The 24,892-nt window shown below is 39.7% G+C and overlaps 1 protein-coding gene and 1 long non-coding RNA gene across 8 annotated transcripts in view; both read right to left on the bottom strand.

Moving 5' to 3' along the window:
- PRPF18 (pre-mRNA processing factor 18) overlaps positions 1-24,892 on the bottom strand; it is an 83,367-nt gene that overhangs the window by 37,320 nt on the left and 21,155 nt on the right. Inside the window, exons 1-3 of one of the 6 annotated variants that reach the window (XM_072749500.1) lie at positions 14,879-15,030; positions 14,076-14,418; positions 2,317-2,356 (exon numbers count right to left, since the gene is read on the bottom strand). The exons of 1 other annotated variant lie outside the window; for it this stretch is intronic. Coding sequence is in view for 2 of the 5 variants with exons in the window: in XM_026016333.2 (XP_025872118.1) it covers positions 14,879-14,944 (66 nt within the window). In the remaining 3 variants the exon portion in view is untranslated. Of the gene's footprint in view, positions 1-2,316; positions 2,512-12,407; positions 12,560-14,075; positions 14,419-14,878; positions 15,066-24,892 lie in introns of those variants that run through there. 4 more of the 6 variants (XM_026016333.2, XM_026016324.2, XM_072749497.1 and 1 more) reach the window with 4 other exon arrangements.
- On the bottom strand, positions 9,356-11,948 carry LOC140597920 (uncharacterized). 2 transcript variants are annotated; one of them, XR_011999957.1, is made up of 2 exons: positions 11,799-11,948; positions 9,356-9,744 (listed from the first exon to the last, which is right to left on the bottom strand). It is a non-coding gene; the product is annotated as an uncharacterized lncRNA (long non-coding RNA). The 2 variants fall into 2 exon arrangements; XR_011999958.1 differs by having other exon boundaries at positions 9,526-9,744; positions 11,793-11,915.

Here is a 24,892-nt window from a genome sequence, read left to right on the forward strand (position 1 = left end):
TTTTTCTCAAAACTGAACAAAGCAAGTCTGTCACTAAAAGGACAATGATAGGATTTGTTGCCAATGATAAAATTCCATCTTTCAAGTAAAAATGAGAATGGGGTAAACTTGCAGCCATCACTGTGAACTTGATGGCTTCCTAATACTTAAAAGCTTTTCTGATGAATCAGTGGTGATATTAAAGAATGTCACTTTTTTATATCATCTAATGCAACATAGCAGCATGCAGAATATCTACATGACTCAACAAACTATGACAGTACAGAGTCACCAAGTTCCAAAATTATGCATAGGCAAAAGACTTATGAGCAGAATAAATCAGAATAATCTGGAGCATAATAGATAAATAGACTGTAACATACAAAAAGTTCAGTGATGGAGGGGGTGGGGAAGACGTGGCTGGCTCAGGTGATGAAGCATGGGACTTGATCAAGGGGTTTTAAGTTCAAGGCCCATACTGTGTATAGAGATTACTTAAAAATAAAATCCTGAGGAAAAAGAAGTTCACTGATAACAGTTAGAATCCATATTCTCATCTTTAAGAAATTTACCATTTGTGTTTTGGTATAGTATCAATCAAAAAAGAATAGCCACAATTATCCAAAAAGGCTATTATTAAAATACTACCGTTTCCAACTACCTAGCTGTGTGAAGATGATGTTTCTTCATATACTTGAGCAAAAACAACATATTGCAACAGGCTGAAAGGAGAAACAGGAGAATCCAACTGTCTTCTGACATGCCAGGGATTAAAAAGAGATTTGCAAAAATGTAAAACGTCATTCTTCTTGCAATTTTCTTTTAGAAAATACAGTTTTCATTAGAACATCATTATGTTAGCACACATGGGTTTATTGTGGTATGAAACAGAAGTCAACATTTTTAAACTTCCCAGTTTTAATTTTTAAATTCCTTATTATTTATTTTTTTGAGAGGAAGAACACACACATGTGTGAGGGGGGGCTGTTGGGGAGGGGGAGGGAGAGAAAGAATTTCAAGCAGGCTTCACATCCAAGTCATGATCTCATGACCTAAGCTAAAATCAAGAGTCACTTAACTAACTGTGAACCTTAATTGACCTGTGAGCCACCCAGGTGCCCCTAAATTTCCCACTTTTAATTTCTAACATAGAGTAATTATCAATAAACACATCATACAGAAACAAAAGCTCTCTGAAGCCATCAATTAAGTATGTAAAGGGGTTTTGAAATCAAGAAGTAAGAACCAAGGTCCTAGGAGAATCCCTTTGTTGGCTCTTCCCATGCCGGTACCCCATGCGCTGCATAATGTTGGGAAACCGCTTGGGCCTCAACATTGCCTACTGATCCCGGTGTATTTATCCACTCAATTTGCTCTCCTATTCTCTACAGTGAGTGACCAGTACACAATCTCCACTCTCTTATCCCTTCATTTCCCCCCCTCACTCCCAGCAACTGACTAAGCCACTCTGTTACAGAGAAAAGGGAAGCCACTGAATGCCAAGTCGTCCCAGCACCAGTCCTTCCCTGGCTCTGTACCAATCCTCTCTTCATTTCAGAATGGAAAAGGAAATCCTCATCCTGCCTAATGCCAATCTCTTCCAGCTGCACCCCAGATCTCAAGTCCCCTCCCCCAACCCTGCCTTCCTCAGGAACTTCTCCTCAATTATACATCTTCTCTCTTGCATGGGCACCTTCTCCCTCTCTAACGGCTCCTGGCCATCACCACTTAAGTAAGCTTAAGACTCTCCAACCTTAATTATTCTTCCCTCTGCACTAGGTACAGAGCTGAGTGCCATTTACAGCAGAACGAAACTGTTTTGTCTCCATTTCCTCACTTCCAATTCTCTTTGCAGCCACTCAACAACTTGGCCTCCCTTATTATTCCTCTGAGGCCATCAACAATCTCTAAGGTGCAAATGTAGAGTCTTTCTGACAGACCTCAGGCAGTCTTTGGTTCCCAGGCTAACTCCCTCCTGCAATAGCTACACTCTTGGCTGTCAGGCAACTTTTCTTCTTTCTTCCTCACTTACTGGTTTGTTCAGATGTCCTATTTCTTGTACTTTTTTAGATCCTTTAATCATTTACTTCACTTCGATTTTTCAATTTACTAGAACAGAAGACATTATTCTCCCTAATGATTTTATTTTCCAGTATCTTCCATATTGGTAACTACAGTTCCTCCCTTTATTGTTTCAATTCAAAATTTTGTCCAGTTCTGTTTAAGTTCTTTAAAATTAAGCTGCTTTTATATTTTGATAAATTTAAAAAGGCAAGTGCAGAAGAGTGGATCTATATGCTACTATATGTATTTAAAAAAGAAAGAATATCCACCTACTTGCTTCTTTTCCACATCGATTTCACATAGATGTTAGCTGCTGTGGAGGTGAATCCAGAAGTCCGGAGACAAGTGTTAGAAGGAAACTTTATTGTATCCTCCTTCAGTAGATTTGGAATTTTGAATCATTTGAATTATTTAATTTTTTAAAGATTTATTTATTTGAGCGCACATGCACAGGCTCGGGCTCACGTACTAACAGGAGTGAGGGGCAGAGGGAGAGAGAGAACAGGAGACAGCTCACTAAGCAGGGAACCCAAAACAGGGCTGATCCCAGAACCCTAAGATCATGACCTGAGCCGAAGGCAGACACTTAACCAACTGAGCCACCCAGGTGCCCCTGAATGAATTATTAACAATGACATTTTCAAATTTGTTTTTCATTTTGGAATTATAATGAGAAATATTTTGCTTTGTACTACATGACCATTTATTTAATGACAATAAAGGATGCCTAAAACAAAAGGTTATCCACCATGTTTCACTCTTTATATACCTTCTATTTAGAAAAAAAGCAGCTTAGCAAAAGAGCAAATAAAACTTCTCTAACTATAAAACACTATTTTATAAAGTACACTGAAAATACACTTTGAAATATAAAGTGCTGAGGACACATTTATGGTATAATTTTTTTTTAAAAGATTTTACTTATTTATTCATGAGAGACAGAGAGAGAGAGAGAGGCGGAGACATAGGCAGAAGGAGAAGCAGGCTCCATACAAGAAGCCTGATGTGGGACTCGATCCTGCGACTCTGGATCCTGAGCTGAAGGCAGATGTTCAACCGCTGAGCCACTCAGGTGTCCCCATTTATTATATAATTAAAATTGTAGAATATTAAAACTTAAACGTCAGTGATACAGCAACCCCTTTATAGGTAATAACTCAGGTTAGATAACTTGTCCACATTTAAAGAGCTATCTAGGAATGCAGCCACAATTAGATTTTACAACTTGTTTATTTTACAAATTTCCTTTCTAACTATATTCAAAATTTTAAGTTTGTTGAATTAACTATGGAATACATAATAAAGACTGACATACACAAAAGTCTAAAAGTGGTTGGCATACATTTTAAGACAGCGTATGAACGAATGCTTTAAATCTCTTTGGATTCTCTCCTAAAGCACCTAACATTTTATTGGCCCTTTTACCCTGACAGATTTTAAAAACAACGTGCAAAGAGTATACATATAAGTGCTTCTTCTTTTTAAGACAGAACCTAATTCCTACATGCTGCTTCACAAATGTTATTCTTAGACTCTATCCAAATTATACTTTGTAGATTATCAAACAGATTCATAGGTCTAAAGTTCAGAAACCTATCTACCACGTCACCTAAAATGTCTGCCCACACTAATAAAGGAAAATCAAAATTTAAAACATTCAACCACGGGATCCCTGGGTGGCGCAGTGGTTTGGCGCCTGCCTTTGGCCCAGGACGCGATCCTAGAGACCCGGGATCGAATCCCACGTCGGGCTCCCAGTGCATGGAGCCTGCTTCTCCCTCTGCCTATGTCTCTGCGTCTCTCTCTCTCTCTGTGTGACTATCATAAATAAATTAAAAAAAAAAAAACATTCAACCGTGACTATCAATATTTCACTAATTTACAATCAGCCTTCCTCAATCATGTTAAGGTTTTTAGTGTTTATATAAATTGGATACAAACATCATCAAGAGCTCTACAAAAACACGCTGGAAAGCCAACATACAGCCTGAATAAGCAATGCAAGACACTTTGAGGTGTCTGGGTGGATCAGTTGATTAAGCATCTAACTTGCGATTTCGGCTCAGGCCACGATCTCAGTGTCTTGTGATCAAGCCCCACTCGCTGAGTGTGGAGCCTGCTTAAGATTCTCTCTCTCTCCCCCTCCACCCCTTCCCTGATCACACACTCTGTCGAGCATGTCCTCTCTTTAAAAAACATAAAGAAATGATGCCTTAAATGACACGTTAGACCAGCTGGATGTAACAGATACATAAAGAACATTCCATCCAAAAGCAAAACAGACATTCTTCTCAAATACACATGGAACATTCTCCAGGAGAGATCATGCATTAGGCCACAAAGCAAGTCTTAATAAATTTAAAAAGGATGCAATCACACCAATCATCTTTTCCAGTCATAATGAAGCCAGACAATTGCTTCTCAATTACAAGAAGCAAATTGGAAATTTCACAAATATGCGGAGATTAAACAACATGTTACTGAACCAGTGAGTCAGTGAAATCAAAGGAGAAAAAAATTACACTCAAACAAATGAAAACGGAAGTACAACTTACTAAAATTTATGGCATGTGGCAAAAGCAGTTCTACGGGGAAAGCTCATATCAATACATGCTTACCTCAGGAAACAAAAAAAAATCTCAAACCACCTAACTTTACACCACAAGGAACTAGAAAAAGACCAAATGTATCCCAAAGTTTGTAGAGAGAAGGAATTAACAAATATTAGTGCAAAAATAAATGAAACTGATACTAAAAAGAGACCAAAGAAACTAAGAGTTGGTTTTTTTGAGAAGATAAATCAACAAACCTTCAGCTAGTTTTATCAAATAAAAGACAGTGCTGGAAAAAAATTATGAAAGATGCTACAACTGATACCACAGAAATACAAAAGATCCTAAGAAACTATTATGAACAATCATATGCCAACAAACCGGACAACCTAAAAGAAAAAGATAAATTTCTAGAAACTTGGAAACTTCTGAATCATCAAAAAATACAAAATCTGAATTGACTGATTACTAGTAAGGAGATTGAATCAGTAATCAGAGACCTCCCCCAAAAATCACAAGTCCAGGACCAGATGGATCCACCAGTTAATTCTACTAACCACTCAAAGAAGTGATACTAATCCTTCACAAAAGTTTCAAAAAAAAAAAAAAAATAGAGAAAGGAACCCTTCAAACTCATCTTATTAGGCCAGCATTACCAAAATACCAAAACCACATAAGGATCCCACAAAGAAAGAAAAATTACTGGCCAATATTCCTGATAAATACAGATGCAAAAACCCTCAACAAAGTATTAACAAACCAAATTCAACAATATATTAAGAGAACCATACACCGCGACCAAATGGAATTTATTCAGGGATGCAAAGATCATTCAACACCTGCAAATAAATGTGATACATACACCACATTAACAAAACGGAGAAAGAAAAAATATCTTATGATCTCAATAGATGCAGAAAAAGTATCTGACAAAATTCAATATCCATTTATGATAAAACCTCTCAAAAAAGTAGTAGAGAGGGACATACCAACATAAAAAAGGCCAAAAATGAAAAGTCCACAGATAATATAAATGGTGAAAAGTTGAAAGCTATTCCTCTAAGATCAGGAATAAATCAAAGATATCAATTCTCACGACTTTTTTTTTTTTAAGATTTTATTTATTTATTCATGAGACACACACACAGAGAGAGAGAGAGAGAGAGAGAGAGAGGCAGAGACACAGGCAGAGGGAGAAGCAGGCTCCATACAGAGAGCCTGATGTGGGACTTGATCCCGGGACTCCAGGATCACACCCTGGGCCACAGGCAGGCGCTAAACCGCTGAGCCACCCAGGGATTCCCCTCAATTCTCATGACTTTTATTCAACATAGTATTGGAAGTCCTAGCCACAGCAAATACACAAGAAAAATCCAAATTTATGAAAAGGCAAAACTGTCTTTATTTGCAGAATTATATGTATATAGTCCTAAAGACTCTCATATAAAACTCTTAAGAGTAAATGAATTCAATAAAACTGCAGGATACAAAAATCAACATACACAATTTGTTTCTATGTACTAATAAAGTATGAGAAACAGAAATTAAGAAAATAATTCCATTTACAATTGCATAAAAATGAATAAAGTACTAAGAATAAATTTAACCAAGGAGGTAAAAGACCTATACCCTGAAAACTCTTAAGACAGTGATGAAAGAAACTGAAGACACAAAGAAATGGAGGGACACCTGGGTGACTCAGTGGTTGAGCATCTGCCTTCAGCTCAGGGCATGATCCTGGAGACCAGGGATCGAGTCCCAAATCGGGCTCCCTGCATGGAGCCTGCTTCTCCCTCGCCTGCATCTCTGCCTCTTTCTCTGTGTCTCTCATGAATAAATAAAATCCATAAAAAAGAGGGATCCCTGGGTGGCGCAGCGGTTTGGCGCCTGCCTTTGGCCCAGGGCACGATCCTGGAGACCCGGGATCGAATCCCACATCAGGCTCCCAGTGCATGGAGCCTGCTTCTCCCTCCGCCTGTGTCTCTGCCTCTCTCTCTCTCTCTCTCTCTCTCTCTCTCTGTGACTATCATAAATAAAAAAAAAAAAAAAAAAAAATTAAAAAAAAAAAAATCCATAAAAAAGAAAGAAAGAAAGAAACAAACAAACAAACAAACAAACGTAAAGATATTCTGTGCTCATGGATTGGGAGATTTAGTACAGGCTTATGTTGTTTTATTCACAGAAATTACGATTTTTACAATATGAAGATCTGTGGCAACCCTCCTTGAGCAAGTCTGTTGGTGCCGTTTTTCCAACAGCATTTGTGTCTGTGCCCTACTTGGTGCCTGTGCCCTATTTTGTTAATTCTAGCAATTATTTCAAACTTTTTCACTTTTATTATTTTTGCTATGGTATCCGATCAGTGATTATAACTCACTAGAAGCATAGATGATGGTTAGCATATTTATTTTTTTTTGGTTAGCATATTTTAGCAGTATTTCTAAATTAAGCTATGTTTTTACAGACAAAATGGTACTGCAAACTTAATAAACAGTATAGTGTAAACTTAACTTCGATATGCACTGGGAAACCAAAAAACTCATCTGATTCACTTTATTGCAGTGATCTGGAACCAAAACCACAGTATCTCCAAGGTATGCCTGTACTGTGCAAAGGTCCATACCACTCAAAGCAATCTATAAATTTAATCCAATCCCTATCAAAATTATACTAGTAGTTTTTACAAAAATAGAAAACAATCCAAAGTTTTATGTGGAACCACCAAAGATCCCAATAACAAAGTAATTTTGAAAGAGAAAAACAAAGCTGGAGGTATCACTCTCCCTCATCTCATACTATGATATAAAGCTATAGTAATCCAAGCAGTAAGGTAATGGCATAAAAACGGATGAATGCAACAGAATAGAGAGCCCAGAGGGGTGCCTAGGTGGCTCAGTGAGTTAAGTGTCCGACTCTTGATTTCAGCTCAGGTCATCATCTCTTGGTTGTGAGAGCAAGCCCTGCTTCAGACTCTGCACACAGCAGTGACTCTGCTTAAGTTTCTCTCCCTCTCCCCCCACTTGCTTGTTCTCTAAATAAATACATCTTTAAAAAAAAAAAAAAAAAAGAATAGGGCATCCAAAAATAAACCCATGCACATATAATCCATTAATTTACCAAAAAGGAGTCAAGAATAGGCAAGGAAAAGGTAGTCTCTTAAAAAAATGGAGCTGGATTACCACAAGCAAAAGAACTATCCTACCATGTTAAGCCATACACAGAAATTAACTCAAAATTGATTAAAGATTTGAATATAAGACCTGAAACCATGAAATTCCTAGAAGACATAGGCAGTAAGCTCTTTGACATCTGTCTTGACAAGTTTTTTAATCTAACTCCAAAAGCAAAGGCAACAAAAAAAATAAGTGAAACTACATCAACTAGGAAGTTTCTCCAAAGCAAACAAAATCATCAACAAAATGAAAAGGCAACCTACTGAATAAAAGATATTGTGAATTGCATATCTGATAAGGGATAAGATCCAAAATATATAAAGAACTCCTACAACTCAATAGCATAAAAACAAATAATCCAATTTAAAAATAAGCAGAAGGTCTGAACGGGTATTTTTCTGAAGATTACAGATAGCCAACAGACACATGAAAAAATGCTGATCAACATTACTAATCATTAGGGAAATGCAAACCATAACCAGGAGATATCATCTCACACCTGTCCGAATACTATTATCAAAAGACAACAAATAACAAGCACTGGCAAAGATGTGGAGAAAAGGGAACCCTTGTGCACTCTTGGTGGGAATGTAAACTGGTGCAGCCACCTTGGAAAATAATGCGGAGGTTCCTCAAAAACTTAACAGTATGTTCAGCAATTGCACTTCTGTATATTTATCTAAGGAAAATGAAAACACCAAAAAGACGTCTGCACCTTCGTATTCATAGCAGCATTATTTTCAATAGCAAAGATATGGAAACAACTTGTCCATCGATGAATGAATAGATTAAAAGATCTCTCTCTCTCTCTCTCTCTCTCGATCTCTCTCTCACACACACAGACCACACACAGAAAACCAAGTATTATTCAGCCATAAAAAATGAAATCTTGCTATTTACAACAAATGGATGGACCTTGAGGGCATCACGCTAAGTAACTCAAATAACTCTAGAAAATGCAAATGAAAGCCAATCAGTGGTTGCCCATGGACAGAGTGGATGTGGGATGCAGGCAGCAGCAGGAAGGTGGGATTACAAAAGGGTAAAAGGCAACTTTGGGACGAGATGTTCATTCTCTTCATTGTGGTGAAAGTCGCACAGGTGTACATGTATGTCTAAATGCACCGACTGAACATTTTAAATGTGTAGTTTACTGTATGTCAATTATACCTCAATAAATTAGGCTGTTTAAAAATAAAATATCACAGCAAGAGAATAAAGAGGACAAAGGGGAAGAGGAGGACAAAAAAAGAAATAAGAAAAAACTAGCAGTAGTGGTGATAGGATTTACCTCCCCTGACCTTGAGACTCAACATAATGCTACAGAAATCAAAAGACAGTCCAGCAGTGGCATAAAGATCACTAAATAGCTTACAAGAATACGAGTGAGCACCCAGAATGGAACCATACACAATTATTTAATTTCTAAAGACACCAAAACAATCCAAAGGGAAAATTATTTTCAGTAAATGGTGCTGGAACAATTGGATATCCACATGGAATGCAATAAGTCACATCACTACCTCACATCATACCAAAATATGGATTCAAAATTGTTCAGAACTCTATTAAATAAAAACATAAAGCTTTTAGGATATAAGAATACTTTATTTAGCCTCTTGAATTAACACCTAGGAACAGAGTGACTGGATTATATATAGGAGTATGTTTAACTTTTAAGAACTGCCAACCTTTTCTCAAGCTAGTTATACTCTCTTATATTCCCAGACAGGACACACAAAACAATAACCATAACAAACTGATAAGTTGGGCTTTATCAAAATTCAAAGATTTGCTCTTCAATAAACACTATTAAGAAAATGAACAGAGGGGAGCCTGGGTAGCTCAGTTGGTTAAGTGTCCGACTCTTGATTTCAGCTCAGGTCGTGAGCTCCAGCCCCGTGTCAGGTTCCCCACTTGGCAGTTTGCTTCTCTCCCTCTGCTCCCTTAGCTCTTTCTCTCTCAAATAAATACATCTTAAAAAAAGAAAAGGAAAGGGAAAAGAGAAGAGAAAAAGAAAGAAAATGAGTAGAAGACCTATAGTCTGGGAGAAAATATTCACAAAACATATCTGACAAAGCCTAGCATCCATGTTATTATGAAAAATTCTTTCAACACAAGGAAAAAACCCCAACCCAATTAAAAAATAAGCAAGCAATTTTAATACTTTACAAAGGAGATACAAAAAAACCCAACAACAACAACAACAAAAAAAAAAACCCCAAAAACCCAAGAGAGATACAAATGGTAAAACAAACAAACAAACCATGAAAAGCACTATCATCATCATTAGGCAGATGAGAATTAAAACCACAATGCAGGGGATCCCTGGGTGGCTCAGCGGTTTAGCACCTGCCTTCAGCCCAGGGTGTGATCCTGGAGTCCCAGGATCCAGTCCCATGTCGGGTTCCCTGCATGGAGCCTGCTTCTTCCTCTGCCTGTGTCTCTGCCTCTCGCTCTCTCTCTCTCTCTTGCTCTCTCTCATAAATAATTAAATAAAACCTTTAAAAATAAATAAAACTACAACATGGTATCACTACACATCCTCCAAATGGCTGAAATTAAAAAGACTGACAACACAACTGCTCTCAGGAATGGAGGACATCTGAACGAACTCTGCTGCTGGAGGTGTAACAGGGTCCAAGCACTTTGGAGAAGCATCTGGTGGCTTTTTATAAAGGCATGTATGTACTCTATGACCTAGCAGTTCTACTCCCCAGCATTTCCCGAAGAGAAATGAAAACATGACACTTCTAGAGAAGTTCCTGGCAGCTCTGATCTTAAGAGTCAAATCCTGGGAAGAGCCATGGTGTCCAACCTCAAAAGAATGATTTCCAAACTGGGTCTATTTATTTAATGGAATACTATGTGTGTGTAGGGGGGGGGGGGGGCCGGGGAGCAAGTGATACATGCAACATGAATACAACTCAAAACATTATGACTAAACAAAGTGGAACACAGCAGAGTGCCCAGTAGGACTCCACTTCTGTGAAGTTCTACAGCAGGCAAAACCAACCAGCAGTAGTGGCTTCTGGGGGTGGGAGGCAGAGGGAATGCCTGAGAAATGGAACGAGGGAACATTCTGTATTTTGATACAAATGGGCCTACACAGGTATATGTATTTGTCAAAATTCACTGATATGTGTATTTCTTACTATATAAATTTGTGCTTACACATAAAAAGAAGTATAAGCAAACCCTGAAGTGTGATTAATGATGCACAGCAAGTTGTTTAGGGGTAAAGTGTACCAATGTCTGCAACTTAACTTGAAATATATTAAGATTGTTAAATTGTTTTCATTACCCCATCTGCAGCCAAAAAGAAATTATCTGTTTGGTTCTGGAGGAGCTGCCTCACCTTTGGTCATTTCCGGGGGGTGTCCCAGCTTTTTATTGTTTTTGGTTTTTTTTTTTTTTAAAGATTTTATTTATTTATTCATCACACACACACACACACAGAGGCAGAAGGAGAAGCAGGCTCCATGCAGGGAGCCCGATCCAGGACTCCAGGATCATGCCCTGGGCCAAAGGCAGACGCCAAACCGCTGAGCCATCCAGTGATCCCGCAGCTTTTTATTGTTAATCTGTGAGAGTTGAAAAAATACTTACCTTGTGAGTGCCCCTTCACCAAACTGTAGAGAAGCTACTGAAACAGACTATCCCCAATCCTAAATAAGTTCTGACTGCTCAAACTACTCTGAAGTAGTTTCTGCATTGTTAGACAAAGTAATGAATGGACAGATAGAAAAATCATGATAAAGCAAATAGTTAAATGTTAACACAGGTTTAACTGCAGAATCGACATGGTAGGCATGTGAGTTTCTAACTACAATTTTTTTAGTTTTCTTCAGTTGAAAAATTTCCAAGTAAAACAAAGGACAAAAATTCTACTCTGCAGATATCAAAATACACTATCAACAGGAAAGCAAAGTCTCTACCACACTGTTTTTTGACTGCACTAAAGGAAAACTTTCAGAGGCTACCCATTGAACATGAAATACAGAAGCTCAAGAAAATTACAGACTATTACAAAGAAAAGGATGAGAGGGCAGCCCGGGTGGCTCAGCGGTTTAGCGCCTGCCTTCGGCCCAGAGCATGATCCTGGAGTCCCGGGATTGAGTCCCACATTGGGCTTCCTGGATGGAGCCTGCTTCTCCCTCTGCCTGTGTCTCTGCCTTTTTCTCTGTGTCTCTCCTGAATAAATAAAATAAAATAAAATAAAATAAAATAAAATAAAATAAAATAAAATAAAATAAAATAGATGAGAAAGAGTGAAGAAAGCCAAGTCCAAAGAACTGAAAAAATGAAAAAGGTTTAATAGAGCCAGAACAACTCTGGTGCTACAGTATAATGGGCACAGTTTTTCACCAGCACAGAAATTACTAACCCTTGACCTTTTCAAGTCCAAGATCCTTTTAGCAATATCATAAAAAGGAGGAGATTAGAGGGGCACATGTAGAAAGAAGACTCGTCAAGACTGTCAAATGCTGTTGAGGTCTGAAGGTCACTGATATCCCTCATTAGAATCAATTCAGTACAGTTGTAGGAGCAGGAACCTTTGTGCATCATGTTAAGGAGTGTGGAGGAATTAAGACTTATTTTAAGAATCCTGGTTATAAAAAAAAAAAAAAAAAAAAACCTGGGGCACTTGGGTGGCTCAGTGGTTGATTGTCTGCTTTTGGCTCAGGTCGTGATCCTGGGTTCTGTGGGTTCCTGTGATCGAGTCCTACATCAGGCTCCCCAGAGGGAGCCTGCTTCTTCCTCTGCCTGTGTCTCTGCCTCTCTGTGGCTCTCATGAATAAATAAATAAAATCTTTTTAAAAAACCTTGTTAAAGACAGGAGACATCAGTATGTTCTAGGACTAAAGGGGAAAAGCCAGAAAAGCCAGTAGACAGAAGGCACAGAAAGAGAGGAGATACGGGACATAAGGTTCCTGATGATCCTAAAAGAGATAAGCTGAGATCCAGTGAGCAAGTGGAAGGTTTGACCCAAGCTTAAATGCTACCTCATGTCCCATTTCAACAGGACAAAAGGTGAGGAATATCTTGCCTGTTGGCTTCTCTATTTTCTGTGAAACTGGATGCATAGTCCTTAAAGGATCAAGGATGACTTTTTTTTTTAACCCTCCGTTGCACAGTGTAGTGTACATGGAAACATATAGAAAACATTCAGTAAATATTATTGGGGGAAAAAACAAAAGGTAAAATTCTACACAAAGACCATACTCATGAGTACAACAGAAATGAAAACTGCTAATTGTGCTCCACTGTTTCTGAAGCACTGGGTTTTCCATATAATGACACTCTGTGTTAGCTCATGATTCACCAACACCAGGATTCCAAAGCATTGTTATGAAGCAAGAGACTACACTTCCTTCTAAGTAGTTACACCAGGCAGATCATTTAGGACAGGTGACAGGAGGCTATTTTAGGAGCTTCCCCAATTTAACAAGGAGGCACTCACAGTAAGTACTATTTCAACTCTCAGAAAAACAAAAAGCTGCAACCTCACTTGAAAGGACTAAGCTGAGGCAGCTCTTCTGAGGAACACTGTAGCACAGACAGGAGTTTTCCAACTACAGACAAGGTAATGAAAACAACACAGTGACCCCCAACCAGGATTTTTAAAAATCAAACAGAACGGATTAAAACATATGATAGAATCATATGTAGTTAAGCTAAGAACAGTTTCATGAAACTTTTTTCCATTATACCCATCAGAGCAAACTAAACATTTCACATGGTGACTGGGGCGGTGAGAAATTTGAAAACCACCGATGGACACTAGGATGCAGAAAGATAAAGACTTTAAATCATCAGATTCTACATAAAATTATACAGTTACATTATCAAGAAATGAAATCTCGTCATTTGGGACGACATGGATGGTGCTAGAGTGCACCACACAAAGTGACATTAGGTCAGAGAAAGAGAGGGCAGCCGGGGGGGTCGGCGGTTTAGGGCCTGCCTTCGGCCCAGGGCACGATCCTGGGGTCCCACGTCGGGCTCCCTGCATGGAGCCTGCTTCTCCCTCTGCCTGTATCTCTGCATGTGTGCATGTGCGTGTGATAAATAAATAAAATCTTAAAAAAAAAAAAAAAAAGTCAGAGAAAGAGATACCATATGATCTTTCTCTATGGAATCCAAAAAAGGCAAAACAAACAAAGCAGAAGCTAATAAATACAGAGACAGAGTGTTGGGGGAGCGAAACAGGTGAAGGAGGCTAAAAGGCACAAAGTTCCTGTTACAAGATCAAGTCCCGTGCATGGAAAAGCACAGCCTTGGGAACACAGGAACAGTTCAATACCTTTGTTGGCGACACATGTTAACCTACACGGTGGTCAGCATTCCCTGACGTCCGTAATCGTCGGATCCCTCCGCGACACCCCCGCAACTAACACAACCCTGAACGTCGGCTGAGCTTCCTAAGACAGACTTCCCAGCTTTGACTTCTACCGTGGCAAGTATCCGCAAACACATCGAGAAGAGCTCTCTGTGATCCCCAATAATCGGGACAAGTGTCCAGGGCTGCAGGGGCCCAAGGCCTTGAGAACCGCTGGTCTAAGGGACTGTCACGCAACGCAGTCCTGAATATCCAGTTTACGGAAGTTCCTGTGTCACGCAATTCTCCTCGTTCTCCTCTCACTCCGCTGTTTGTCCAGAACGGTGCCGGCCGTCCCATCAGCGAAGGGGCGGGGGCGGGATGGGGCGGAGGGGGAGGGGGGCAAAGACGACGACATAATAAGGGCTCAGGTTTCGAGAGCAGGACGCAGTCCCAGTTTTCACAGATATTTTTTTTTTTTTCCCAGCCGGGCACAAGCCCTCAGTAAAACGACAGACGTGAGCCACCAGAACCGGGGCCCGTCCGCGGAATACGGACAGAGGGAGCGGGTGCAAGGGGCAGCTGGGGGGGGGGGGGGGGGCATCTGCCAGAATCCCGGGGCTCGCTGCAATCCCGCGCCTCCCTGAGACTCCCAAGGGAGGCGTCCAAGGCGGGTCCGGGGGCCGCTCCCACCAAGCCCCATCCCCGCGCGGAGCCCTTCACCCCCCTCCCCGCCCCTACACACACAGGTCGGCCCCCACGGCCTCACGACCCCCAAGGATCCTCACCACCAACAGGTTCCTGTCCTCCACCAGCTGCCGCTTCCGGAGGATCTCCGACTTCAGAACGTCCATGTCGCTGGCCCGGCTTACGCCCGAGCTTCGCCCTCGGGCCCCCGGAGCAGCCGACCCACCCCCGCCAAGCTCGAACCCCCGACGACGCCTGACGGAAGCCGCTTCCGGCGGAAGCCGACGTGAGCGAGAGGAGCGGAGGGAGCGCCCCGGAGCCCCTGCGGCTGGCGAAGCGGCTGTGGACGCGCGCCCCCTGGCGGCATCCTCCGGCAGCGCGCCTGCTTCACGCTAGCAGAGCTGCCCTGCACAGGAGGCTGGAACAGGAGCGCCTCTTGAAGCCCCTGCAGGTCGACGTGCTGTGTTTTTTCATGAGAAGTGATTACACCTGCTTGTACCTGCTAGTTCAGGAGCAGAAGCCTCCGCATAAGAACACTTCAATTATGTTAATTAGGGCCAGATCCTCTCTCATTAAACCGTTTCACATCAGAGTTCCCGAAGTTTACCTGCTTGCCAAAATTAGGTCACTAAAGTGGGAAAACCCTGAACGGTACTATTAGCTCCCAAGTACAGAACAAAGGGGCAGTGTTCACTGCCAGCCCGTTAAATTTCCTGTAAAGCTAAGCAACCACATCCACTTAATTCGTTTCAGAAGTAAATGTCTCTCTTCCTCAGTTCTAAACTGCTGCTAACAGGTCTTGGTGATAAATGAACACTTATCCCACACTAATTGAGATAATTTTTATGGTCATACGTTCAGCAATCAAGATTTCTAGTGACATGATTGGAGATGTAATCAAAAATTGTGTGTGTGTGTCTGTGTGTAAGTCCGGCACATGGAAAAAAATTAAATTGTGGAGAAAAATTAGATCTAAGATTTTAAGAAGACTCTGAGAACTGTTTACAAAGCATTTATCTTGGGTTCTATGCCATTGAAGCTGGTTTTGGAACCCCAGATAAGTCATAACTGAACAATATTTGACATGTTAGTTTCCCCCCCCCTCAAAAAGGGAAGAAATATCATTTAGTTCAGTCGATTGATACTGGGTAAGATGATTTATCAAAATAAAAGATGGCAGAGAACTGTTTGATCAATTTACAAAGTTTTGTACACACCTGTGTGCTTGTGTGTTGGTTACATTTCATCTAAAAGATATCTAACTTTTACCAAAAATAAGTCAACATAGGAAGTTAACTCGCCCTCTAACCTAAAATGCTGTGCTAATTTTTAGGGCTTTTGAAAGCTTAAAATATTTTATGAAGAAAAGGTCCTTGAACTAATAATAAACATGGCAACACTCTTATATGGCTATCCGTCTCCTGAGTCACTTATTATTCACTAAGCAAATAATTAATTAGCATCTTCCTAGGTTTTTTTAAGATTTTTTTTTTAAGATTTTATTTATTTATTCATGAGAGCCATAGAGAGAGAGGCAGAGACAGGCAGAGAGGGAAGCAGGTTCCATGCAGGGAGCCCAATGTGGGACTCGCTCCTGGGACTCCAGGATCACACGCTGGGCCGAACGCAGGTGCTCAACCGCTGAGCCACCCAAGAGTCCCAAGATTTAATTTATTTTAATTGAGAGAAAGAGAGCACAGACAGAGGGAAGGGAAGACTCCCCAATGAGCAGGAAGCCCAACATAGGGCTCGATCCCAGGACCCTGAGATCATGACCTGAGCCGAAGGTGGGCCCTTAACCCACTGAGCCACCAGGTGCCCCAGGATCTTCCTGTTTTAGAGATAAGAGATTATTACATACAAACCTCAATGAAGGACTGACAAGGGATGATGGAAGTTTACAGCAAACAACAGCTGGCCAATGGGAGATTACAGTAAGTGTAAACCAGACAAAAAAACTAGCTACCTTAAACAGGCTCCTTTTAAATTTCAGATTCTCAGTGATTTTGATGTTTATGTAAACATGTGCTTTAAATCCTGATAAAGGCTTGAGATGGAACAGTGAGAGATGTGTACTTGAACAAGCAAACTGATGAGCAAGTTTTTCAATACAGAAGGGAAAAAAGACGAGGGGAGAACCAACTCATCCTAACTCTAAGAGACAATGTGTTCATTTTCAAAATATGTAACCTGGAGCGCCTGGATGGCTCAGTCATCTGAGCATCTTGCTCTTGATTTCAGCTCAGGTCATGATCTCAGAGCATGAGATCAAGCGCCACCATCCACCCCATCCCAGACTCAAAGGAGAGTCTGCTTCAGATTCTCTCTCTACTTCTCCCTCCACCCCTCCCCCGGCTCATGCATTCTAAATAAATAAATAAATAAATAAATAAATAAATAAATAAATAAAGTGGTTTTTTTTAAATGCATGCCATTCCATCACAGTAGTTATTTAAAAAGTGAAATATTGTTACCGACCCAAATATCTTTTTTTTTTTTTTTTATGATAGTCACAGAGAGAGAGAGAGAGAGGCAGAGACACAGGCAGAGGGAGAAGCAGGCTCCATGCACCGGGAGCCCGATGTGGGATTCGATCCCGGGTCTCCAGGATCGCGCCCTGGGCCAAAGGCAGGCGCCAAACCGCTGCGCCACCCAGGGATCCCCCGACCCAAATATCTTAAATAGGGGTATGGTTAAACAACTTATAGTTCATACATATGATAGAATAATCTGGAACATTAAAAACCATGTTTCAGAAAACATTCAATTATATGAGAATGCTCATGATATAGTGCTTAGTAAAAAATCAAACTAATGAAACTAGAAATATAGCATTGGGGAGGCCGAGAAAAATCAAGGCCATTCCACCTCAAGTTTAGCATTAGCACAAGTACAGCCATCTTAGGCCCCTGTGAATAAGAGCTGAACTTCACAGGAAAAACTGCAGAATGTCCTCGGCAGGGAATCTCATATCAGAAAGACAACAGAGCCCACGCCCATGGTAGAAAGTCCCATATTAGAATCAGAACAGAGCTCAATGCTCTGAAAGCCCTATATCAGAGTATAAACAGAACTTGAGAAATTCCTCCACCCCTTCTGAAAATCCCCTAGACCAGCCTATAAAAAACCCAGCTGTAACCCACTTCGGGGTCCAAGTCCCTGCCCCGCTGTGTTGGGTATACTTGGACCCAAGCTCGAGCTTGCTAATAAACCTTCGTGCGCTTGCATCAGTGTAGGCTCCTTGGTGGTTTCTCGGATTCGCAATCTTGGGCACAACAGCATATGGTCTCTTTTTGGTTAGAAAAGCATATAAACTTAGAAAAAATGGAAGGAAACATATCAAAATATTGGCTTTTCAAGAGTAACTGCTGGCGATTCTTCTTTTCTTCTTCACACCATAACTTGATACAAATTCTATAATTTGGAGAAAATATCCAGAAAGCTGTCATTTTCTGTTTTAATTACTGCAATTCCTTATACATTTTCCCAGAGTAACTACTTTAGAAATTATGTATGATAACACTTAAATAATTACAATAAAAGAAAGCAAAGATTGGACATAAAATATTTGTGTAAATCTTCATGATTATTCATCCAACATTTAAGTATCTTCTGTGAGCTCTGTCCTACATTAGGTTCTGTGACCTAAACCAAATACAAAATGAAGTCCCTACTCTTGAGAATCAAGAAACAGATCCTGAAAAGTTAAATTATGTCGGATAAATATGACTTAATAGTGTATATGGGGTTACAATAAAGTATTCACAGAAATAAAAGACCAGTCGTTTTCTAGAGAAGAAATAGTAAAAATCAATATAAGATTGATGAGATTATTGCTCGCCAGAGTAACTCATCCAAAGGGAGATTATTTGTCATTTCTGAAGACTAGAAGAAATACCTAATTTAATCAGGATGATCTGGGTTTGTTTTGTTGCTGTCCTAAAGAACAGAATGTAACTTTGTTTAAATTAGATAATCTAGTACAGTGGCCTCAATCTTCAGTTTGCCTCAGAATAACCTGGAAGACCTTTTGAAACCTGACTTCTGGCCTCCATCCCCAGAATATCTCAGTGAGGAGGCTTGGAATCATGCCAAATAATTTGCTTTTGAACAAGACCCCAAGTGAAGCAGCTGCTTTTGATCCAAGGACCACACTTTGAGAACCACTGATCTAATACATTATTTTGAAATCTCTGTGGGAAGGAAACAGTGGATGAGTCAGAAACTTGGTCTGCATGGAGTCTTGATAAACAGGAATGGAGGAGGAAACATGTGCCAGTGTCTGTAGTGCTGTTACAGACTCCTCTGAGGGTGCACTCCCACTCACAGAGATGCTTCCAGAAGTTTCCTAATGGATGGGAATAGGCTTCCTTTGGATCCAGCTACATTCACAAACCTGCAGGTACCTGACCCAATCTGGGCCAACCAGAGTCCATTCCTTAGAAAACTGGCATTGGAACTGGGTCAATCTTTCTAAGATGCAGGTAATATAAAATGTGAATTCAAGAGTGGTGGGTAGCCATTTTGGTGCCAAGCTGGAGCCAGACCAGTCTATACTGACCTGCAAGAGCAAACTGCTAAATCTTTTAAGAATTTTATGAGTCAGCTGTTAAGCATAGCCATTGTTAAAAATTAAATGTTTATTTACATAAGTACATTATAAATACAGGTAATAAATACACAGAACCTATTATGTATTACTAATTATATTACTATATTTTACTATAATTTATGCTCTTGGATTTAGTATCTTTGTGGTGGAAATTCCATATAACATGTGCTACTACATATTTTTCAATGACTCCACACTTAAAGATGTGATATTGGTACCTTAGATCAGCCACAGTGGGAATGTTCACACCACTGAAATTGGCAAATGCTACAAATCTGGACTTGATTTATTATCTTGTTGATTTTCTAAACTTTAAAGTGTTATGGAGACAATGTTAATAATACAGATCAGAGTTTCTCAACCTTGGACCAGATAATTTGTTTTAGGGAGAGGGATGTTTGGCATCTATTTACCTGTTAGATGCCAGTAACACCCTCCCCTTCTATAATTGTGACAACCAAAAATGTCTCTGGACATTGCCAAAGGTCCCCTGAGGAGCAAAATCTCTCTCCTATCAAAAACAACTGTTGCACAGTAAGTAAAGAATAAAAAGACTTGAGGAGATATTCTTCCAGGATTTGAGAAACTATTATCTGATTGAATAAAGAAGTCATCTACATGGCAAACAAATTAAGTTCTAACATGCACCTTTGTTATTTCACTTTTGTCTTATTCATTAATTTAAGCAGAAATATCAACCAGCATTCATGTCAGAGCGGGGCTCATTCATCCTTTATAACTACAAGTTGGCTGAGGACATAAGAGTTCTGCAAAAATCAATTAAAGAATCCTGTGAGAATCAACTAGCTATATGGAATTACAATAAAGAGTATTGTATAGTCCATTATTACCTACAATTGTGTCCTCCATATCCTTTATATCAGTAAAAATTACATGAATATAGGTACATACCTCTTTTCTGTCAGAGAGCCAATTTTACATATTCACCAGCACAGTACTGGTAATCATCCACTACCCATGCGGGCTTTGCTAAACTCTTCAGCAAAGAGAGCTGGAATATCAAGAAGGAAGAGTAAAGCAGATTTGCAAAAAAGAGTCAAAAATTATAGACAATGGAGAAAATTCCTGAGACCCTTTGGATTTTTAATTCTCTATTTGGATTCATCCTTGGAGTTCAGCTTGCATCTCTATACCAAAAAACACTACTGAATCCTTAGACCATATTTCTACTCTTATCTTTTTTTTTATTCTACTCTTATCTTAAGGTACACTTTCTTCACTTCTAATGTTTCTAAGTTCAGGATGTATCTTACAACAAATGTGTTTGTAGTGAATGCTGTGGGGTTCTGCCCAGAACCTCTCTTTAGAGCCAAAAGACCCATCCCCCATCTTCTGGGAATAGGGGGTGCACAACCACATCCCTCAGTAGGCAAAGCCTCAGGCTGCAGGGACCTGCCTCAGCCACAGTTACAGGCCCTCTCAGAGGATGTCCATAACCAATGATCGACTGATGTGGAGATTCCGAGGCCCAGCTCATTGCTTCAACTTAGAGCATCTCAAAGGGTCATTCTCACCACAGAGCTCTCCATAGGGTCACAGGAGATCTCAGTTGCAACTCCCTCTGCCAAACTCTGTCTTCCTCATTCCCTCACAGATGCATCTCCAAAAGCAGTCTCTAGGAAACCATAAACATTTGCATGCAAAAAAAAGCAATGCATTGATCAGTAGATATAGGTAATCTGGTTCATTTGTTAGGAAACTATTAAATTGGCATTCTAGCTTTTGCATCAGTCCTTTCTTTGAATAGAGTTAGCCAGCTACTCCAGAGCCTGATCCAAATCTGGTAACAGGGCAGCCCTGGTGGCGCAGTGGTTTAGTGCCACCTGCAGCCTGAGGTGTGATCCTGGGGACCCAGGATCAAGTCCCACATTGGGCTTCCTGCGTGGAGCCTGCTTCTCCCTCTGCCTGTGTCTCTGCCTCTCTCTCTCTCTCTCTGGGCCTCTCATGAATAAATAAATGAAATCTTAAAAAAATAATAAAATAAAATTATATAAAAAACAAATCTGGTAACACAAGCAAAATCGAATTTAAGGACACTAAAATTTGAGAAGGGCTTGCATCCTAGCGGATCTACAAATGTCAAGAGCCCTGTGATGACCAGGCAGAGAGATTGGCTAGCAATCCTCACTCTTTGTCTTGAACTTTTGCAGTGATCAAACTAGAGGGAGGGACAGCCCACACACTCTATCAGTCCCTTTCCTTCTTCCTGGACAGTTTTTGCCTGCTGTCGTCTTCCCTTGTATTCCCTTCATCCCAAAGCTTTTGTACTGTTTTATTAGTGTGTTGTGGGCACTGAATGAAATAAAGAGTGGGAGAAAAAAAATCTAAGATTAGGAATAAGAAAGGAGAGATAATCTTGGGTACAAAAAGTATTAAAGGAAATGTGAAAGATACTACCTGCAACGCAATGGCAATAAATTAAAATTTAGATCCAAAAGATATGATTTCCTAACAAAAACTTATCAAAGTTTGTTCAACTAAAAGTTTAAAACTGAAATAAGCAATTACAGCAGAGAGAAAGAAAAGGTGATTAAAAAGCACCAGGTCCCAATGTTTTGATAAGAACAGATAATTCAAACTTTCTGGTTCAGAGACCCTTTCCATTATTAAAAATTCTTAACATTTTTCATAAAGGCTTTGTTTATATGGGTTAGAACTATCAATACTTACCATCCTAGAAGTTAAAACGGGAAAAAATGTCAAATTATTAATTCATTTTAAAATAACAATAAATTAGGGATCCCTGGGTGGCTCATCGGTTTAGTGCCTGCTTTCGGCCCAGGGAGTGATCCTGGAGTCCCAGGACGGAGTCCCACATCAGGCTCCCTGCATGGAGCCTGCTTCTCCCTCTGCCTGTATCTGCCTCTCTCTCTCTTTCTCTCTCTCTCTCTCTCTCTCTGTCTCTCATGAATAAATAAATAAAATCTTTAAAAATATATTTAAAAATAACAATATATTATATATCCATATAAATAATATATTTGGCAAAAAATATTTTCAAAGAAGTTAGGAAGAAGAGTGGCATTCTTTACATTATTGTAAACCTCTTTAATGTCAGGCCTAAGTAAAAAAAAAGAAGAAAAGAAAAAAAATACAGATTCTCATATCTGCTTCTGCATTCAATCTGTTGTAATATGTTATTTTGTCTGAACTACATGAAGAAAGTCTAGCCTCATACAGATATGCAGTTAGAAAAGAGAAGAGAATATTTTTAAGTAGACTCTACACCCAACATGGAGCTTGAACTCACAACACCCCAGTTTAAGAGTTGCAGCCAGTCAGGCCTCCCGAGAAGAATATCTTTATCAGATAACTGTGGACATTCTTCTTTGATACTCTACCCAAACATGACAAGTGGTCGTTTCCTAAAAGCTGCAATCTGAAACTACATTGATAAATTTTTAATTAATTAATTATTTTTTTAAAGATAGAGAATGAGAATGTGAGAGTGGGAGCACATTAGTGTGGGGCAGAGGCAGAGGCAGAGGGAAAGAGAGAATCTTAAGCAGGCTCCATACTCAATGTGGAGCTGGACCTGGGGCTCAGTCTCATGACCCTGAGATCATGACCTGAGCTGAAATCAAGGGTCACACACTTAACTGACTGAGCCACCCAAGTGTCCAACATATTGATAAACTTTTCATACTCCATTACATTAAAATCCATTGGCCTATCTTGAACTTTGAATGGATCTTTTACTTGTGCATCATGTTGTAACATCATGCATTGATCATTTGGAAAATATTAGTTCACTGATCCATGTGAATCTTCCAAATGTTGACACACTTTATTACACAATATTTTAAAAATCACTTCCATTAGTATCACCCCCTGAATCTCATCAGAAAAGCCTTTTAATTATTGGGAAGCTATTAAGCTCATAGTGGCAAACACAATTTACTAATTGTAAAATGCTAATTGTCACTGAAAGCGCATATTTTATCACTAGCAACAAATATTGTCAGTTGTTTTCTCTAAGAGACAGGCTTATTTTGTTTATTTGCAAGAAAACATCTGCCAAATACCCAAATCTGAATAATCATATTTGTCCGCTGGTTATTATTTTAAATAAAAGTAGTGCCTCATGAAAAAAGAGCTAGTTCAGCTTCCAATTCAAACAATTACAATTACAGTGCTTTTCCTGAAGCCAACCATCATACTTCAGTACACAGCAGAAGTGCTTATGTGTACTTCCCATTTTATCACGCAGATTATTAAAAAGGTGTCTACTCGTGTCAAGATTTGGTAAAGTTAATTTTTACTTTTTTATTAAGAACATTTTTAAAATGAAACTGGCTTTTGTGTTTGTGACTGCAAGGGGGTGAAGAATATGACTCCTTGTGCAATTCAGTGACACTGCTTTGATTCCTGACAACACATCAGCAAACTTGCTATTGCTTTGGTACATTCAGCACAAATGTCAACTTTCAAAAGGTAATATATAAATTTCATGTTTCACTTGTAATTTTTATGGCACAGGGTTTTGTAATAGGAGGTAATTATCTTGAAGATCATATGGAAGCATACATTTCCAAAAATAGTCATGAAAATAGTGAAAAAATATAGAGGATTGTTGCTTTTGGCCTGAAGGTCTAACTGCCAAGAACTGCTGTCCCACCATAAACAACTAGAAAAACAGGCAAGATATATGAAACAACTATTTTTCAGACATTGGACAACATGCCACACAGGGTTATGATTCCTAAGAGAAGGAAAACCAATGAGGTGAGTCCTAGCCCAGGATTACTCCCAGAGGCAGCTTCCAGGAGACAGCTTCAGTATAGAAAATCTAAACAGCACCCAATGTCTCACTGAGTTGAGAGAAAAGTGTTGGCAGATTGAGGAAGCTACATTTATAGGGGCAGGATACTAGAAAGAAAAAAGGTGTTCAGGGGAGAGCTCAAGAGACCTACAGAGGAGACCTTTCAAATCACTGGTCAAATCTTAATCTGCATATATTTGGATGAAATTCCCCAGACTGAGTAAAGAACCACCATAAGCAGTGGGATGTGCAAAGCCCAGAGCTCACACAGAGATGGGCATTTTCCCAACATAGGATAAACTCTTCAGAAAGGAATCGCCCAAGGAGTGGGGCTACTGAAGACTGCTTTGATTCACCCTAACAAAGCAGAAAAGCAAGCCTCAAAAGGATCAAATGATTCCAACTAACTTAACTTCCTGTTGGATAAAAGGCCAATATTTTTTTGAAGGAATATAACAAGATCCAGCACCAAAAAACATAAAAATTCAGTGTCCTGAAATCCAAACAAAATTATCAGACATGCAGAAAATATAACCCATAACCAGGAGAAAAGTCAATCGATATAAATAAGCCTAGAAACAACAGAGATGAAATAGGAAAGCTTCTATACCAGCTATTATAAATATGCTCCAGTTACTCAGGAATGCAGAGGAAAACACAAATATAATGAAGAGAGAACGAGAAGAAAACAAGACCCAAATGAAACTTCTAGAGATGGGG

The sequence above is a fragment of the Vulpes vulpes genome, chromosome 2 (assembly GCF_048418805.1).
Source record: "Vulpes vulpes isolate BD-2025 chromosome 2, VulVul3, whole genome shotgun sequence".
NCBI classification, from domain to species: domain Eukaryota; kingdom Metazoa; phylum Chordata; class Mammalia; order Carnivora; family Canidae; genus Vulpes; species Vulpes vulpes.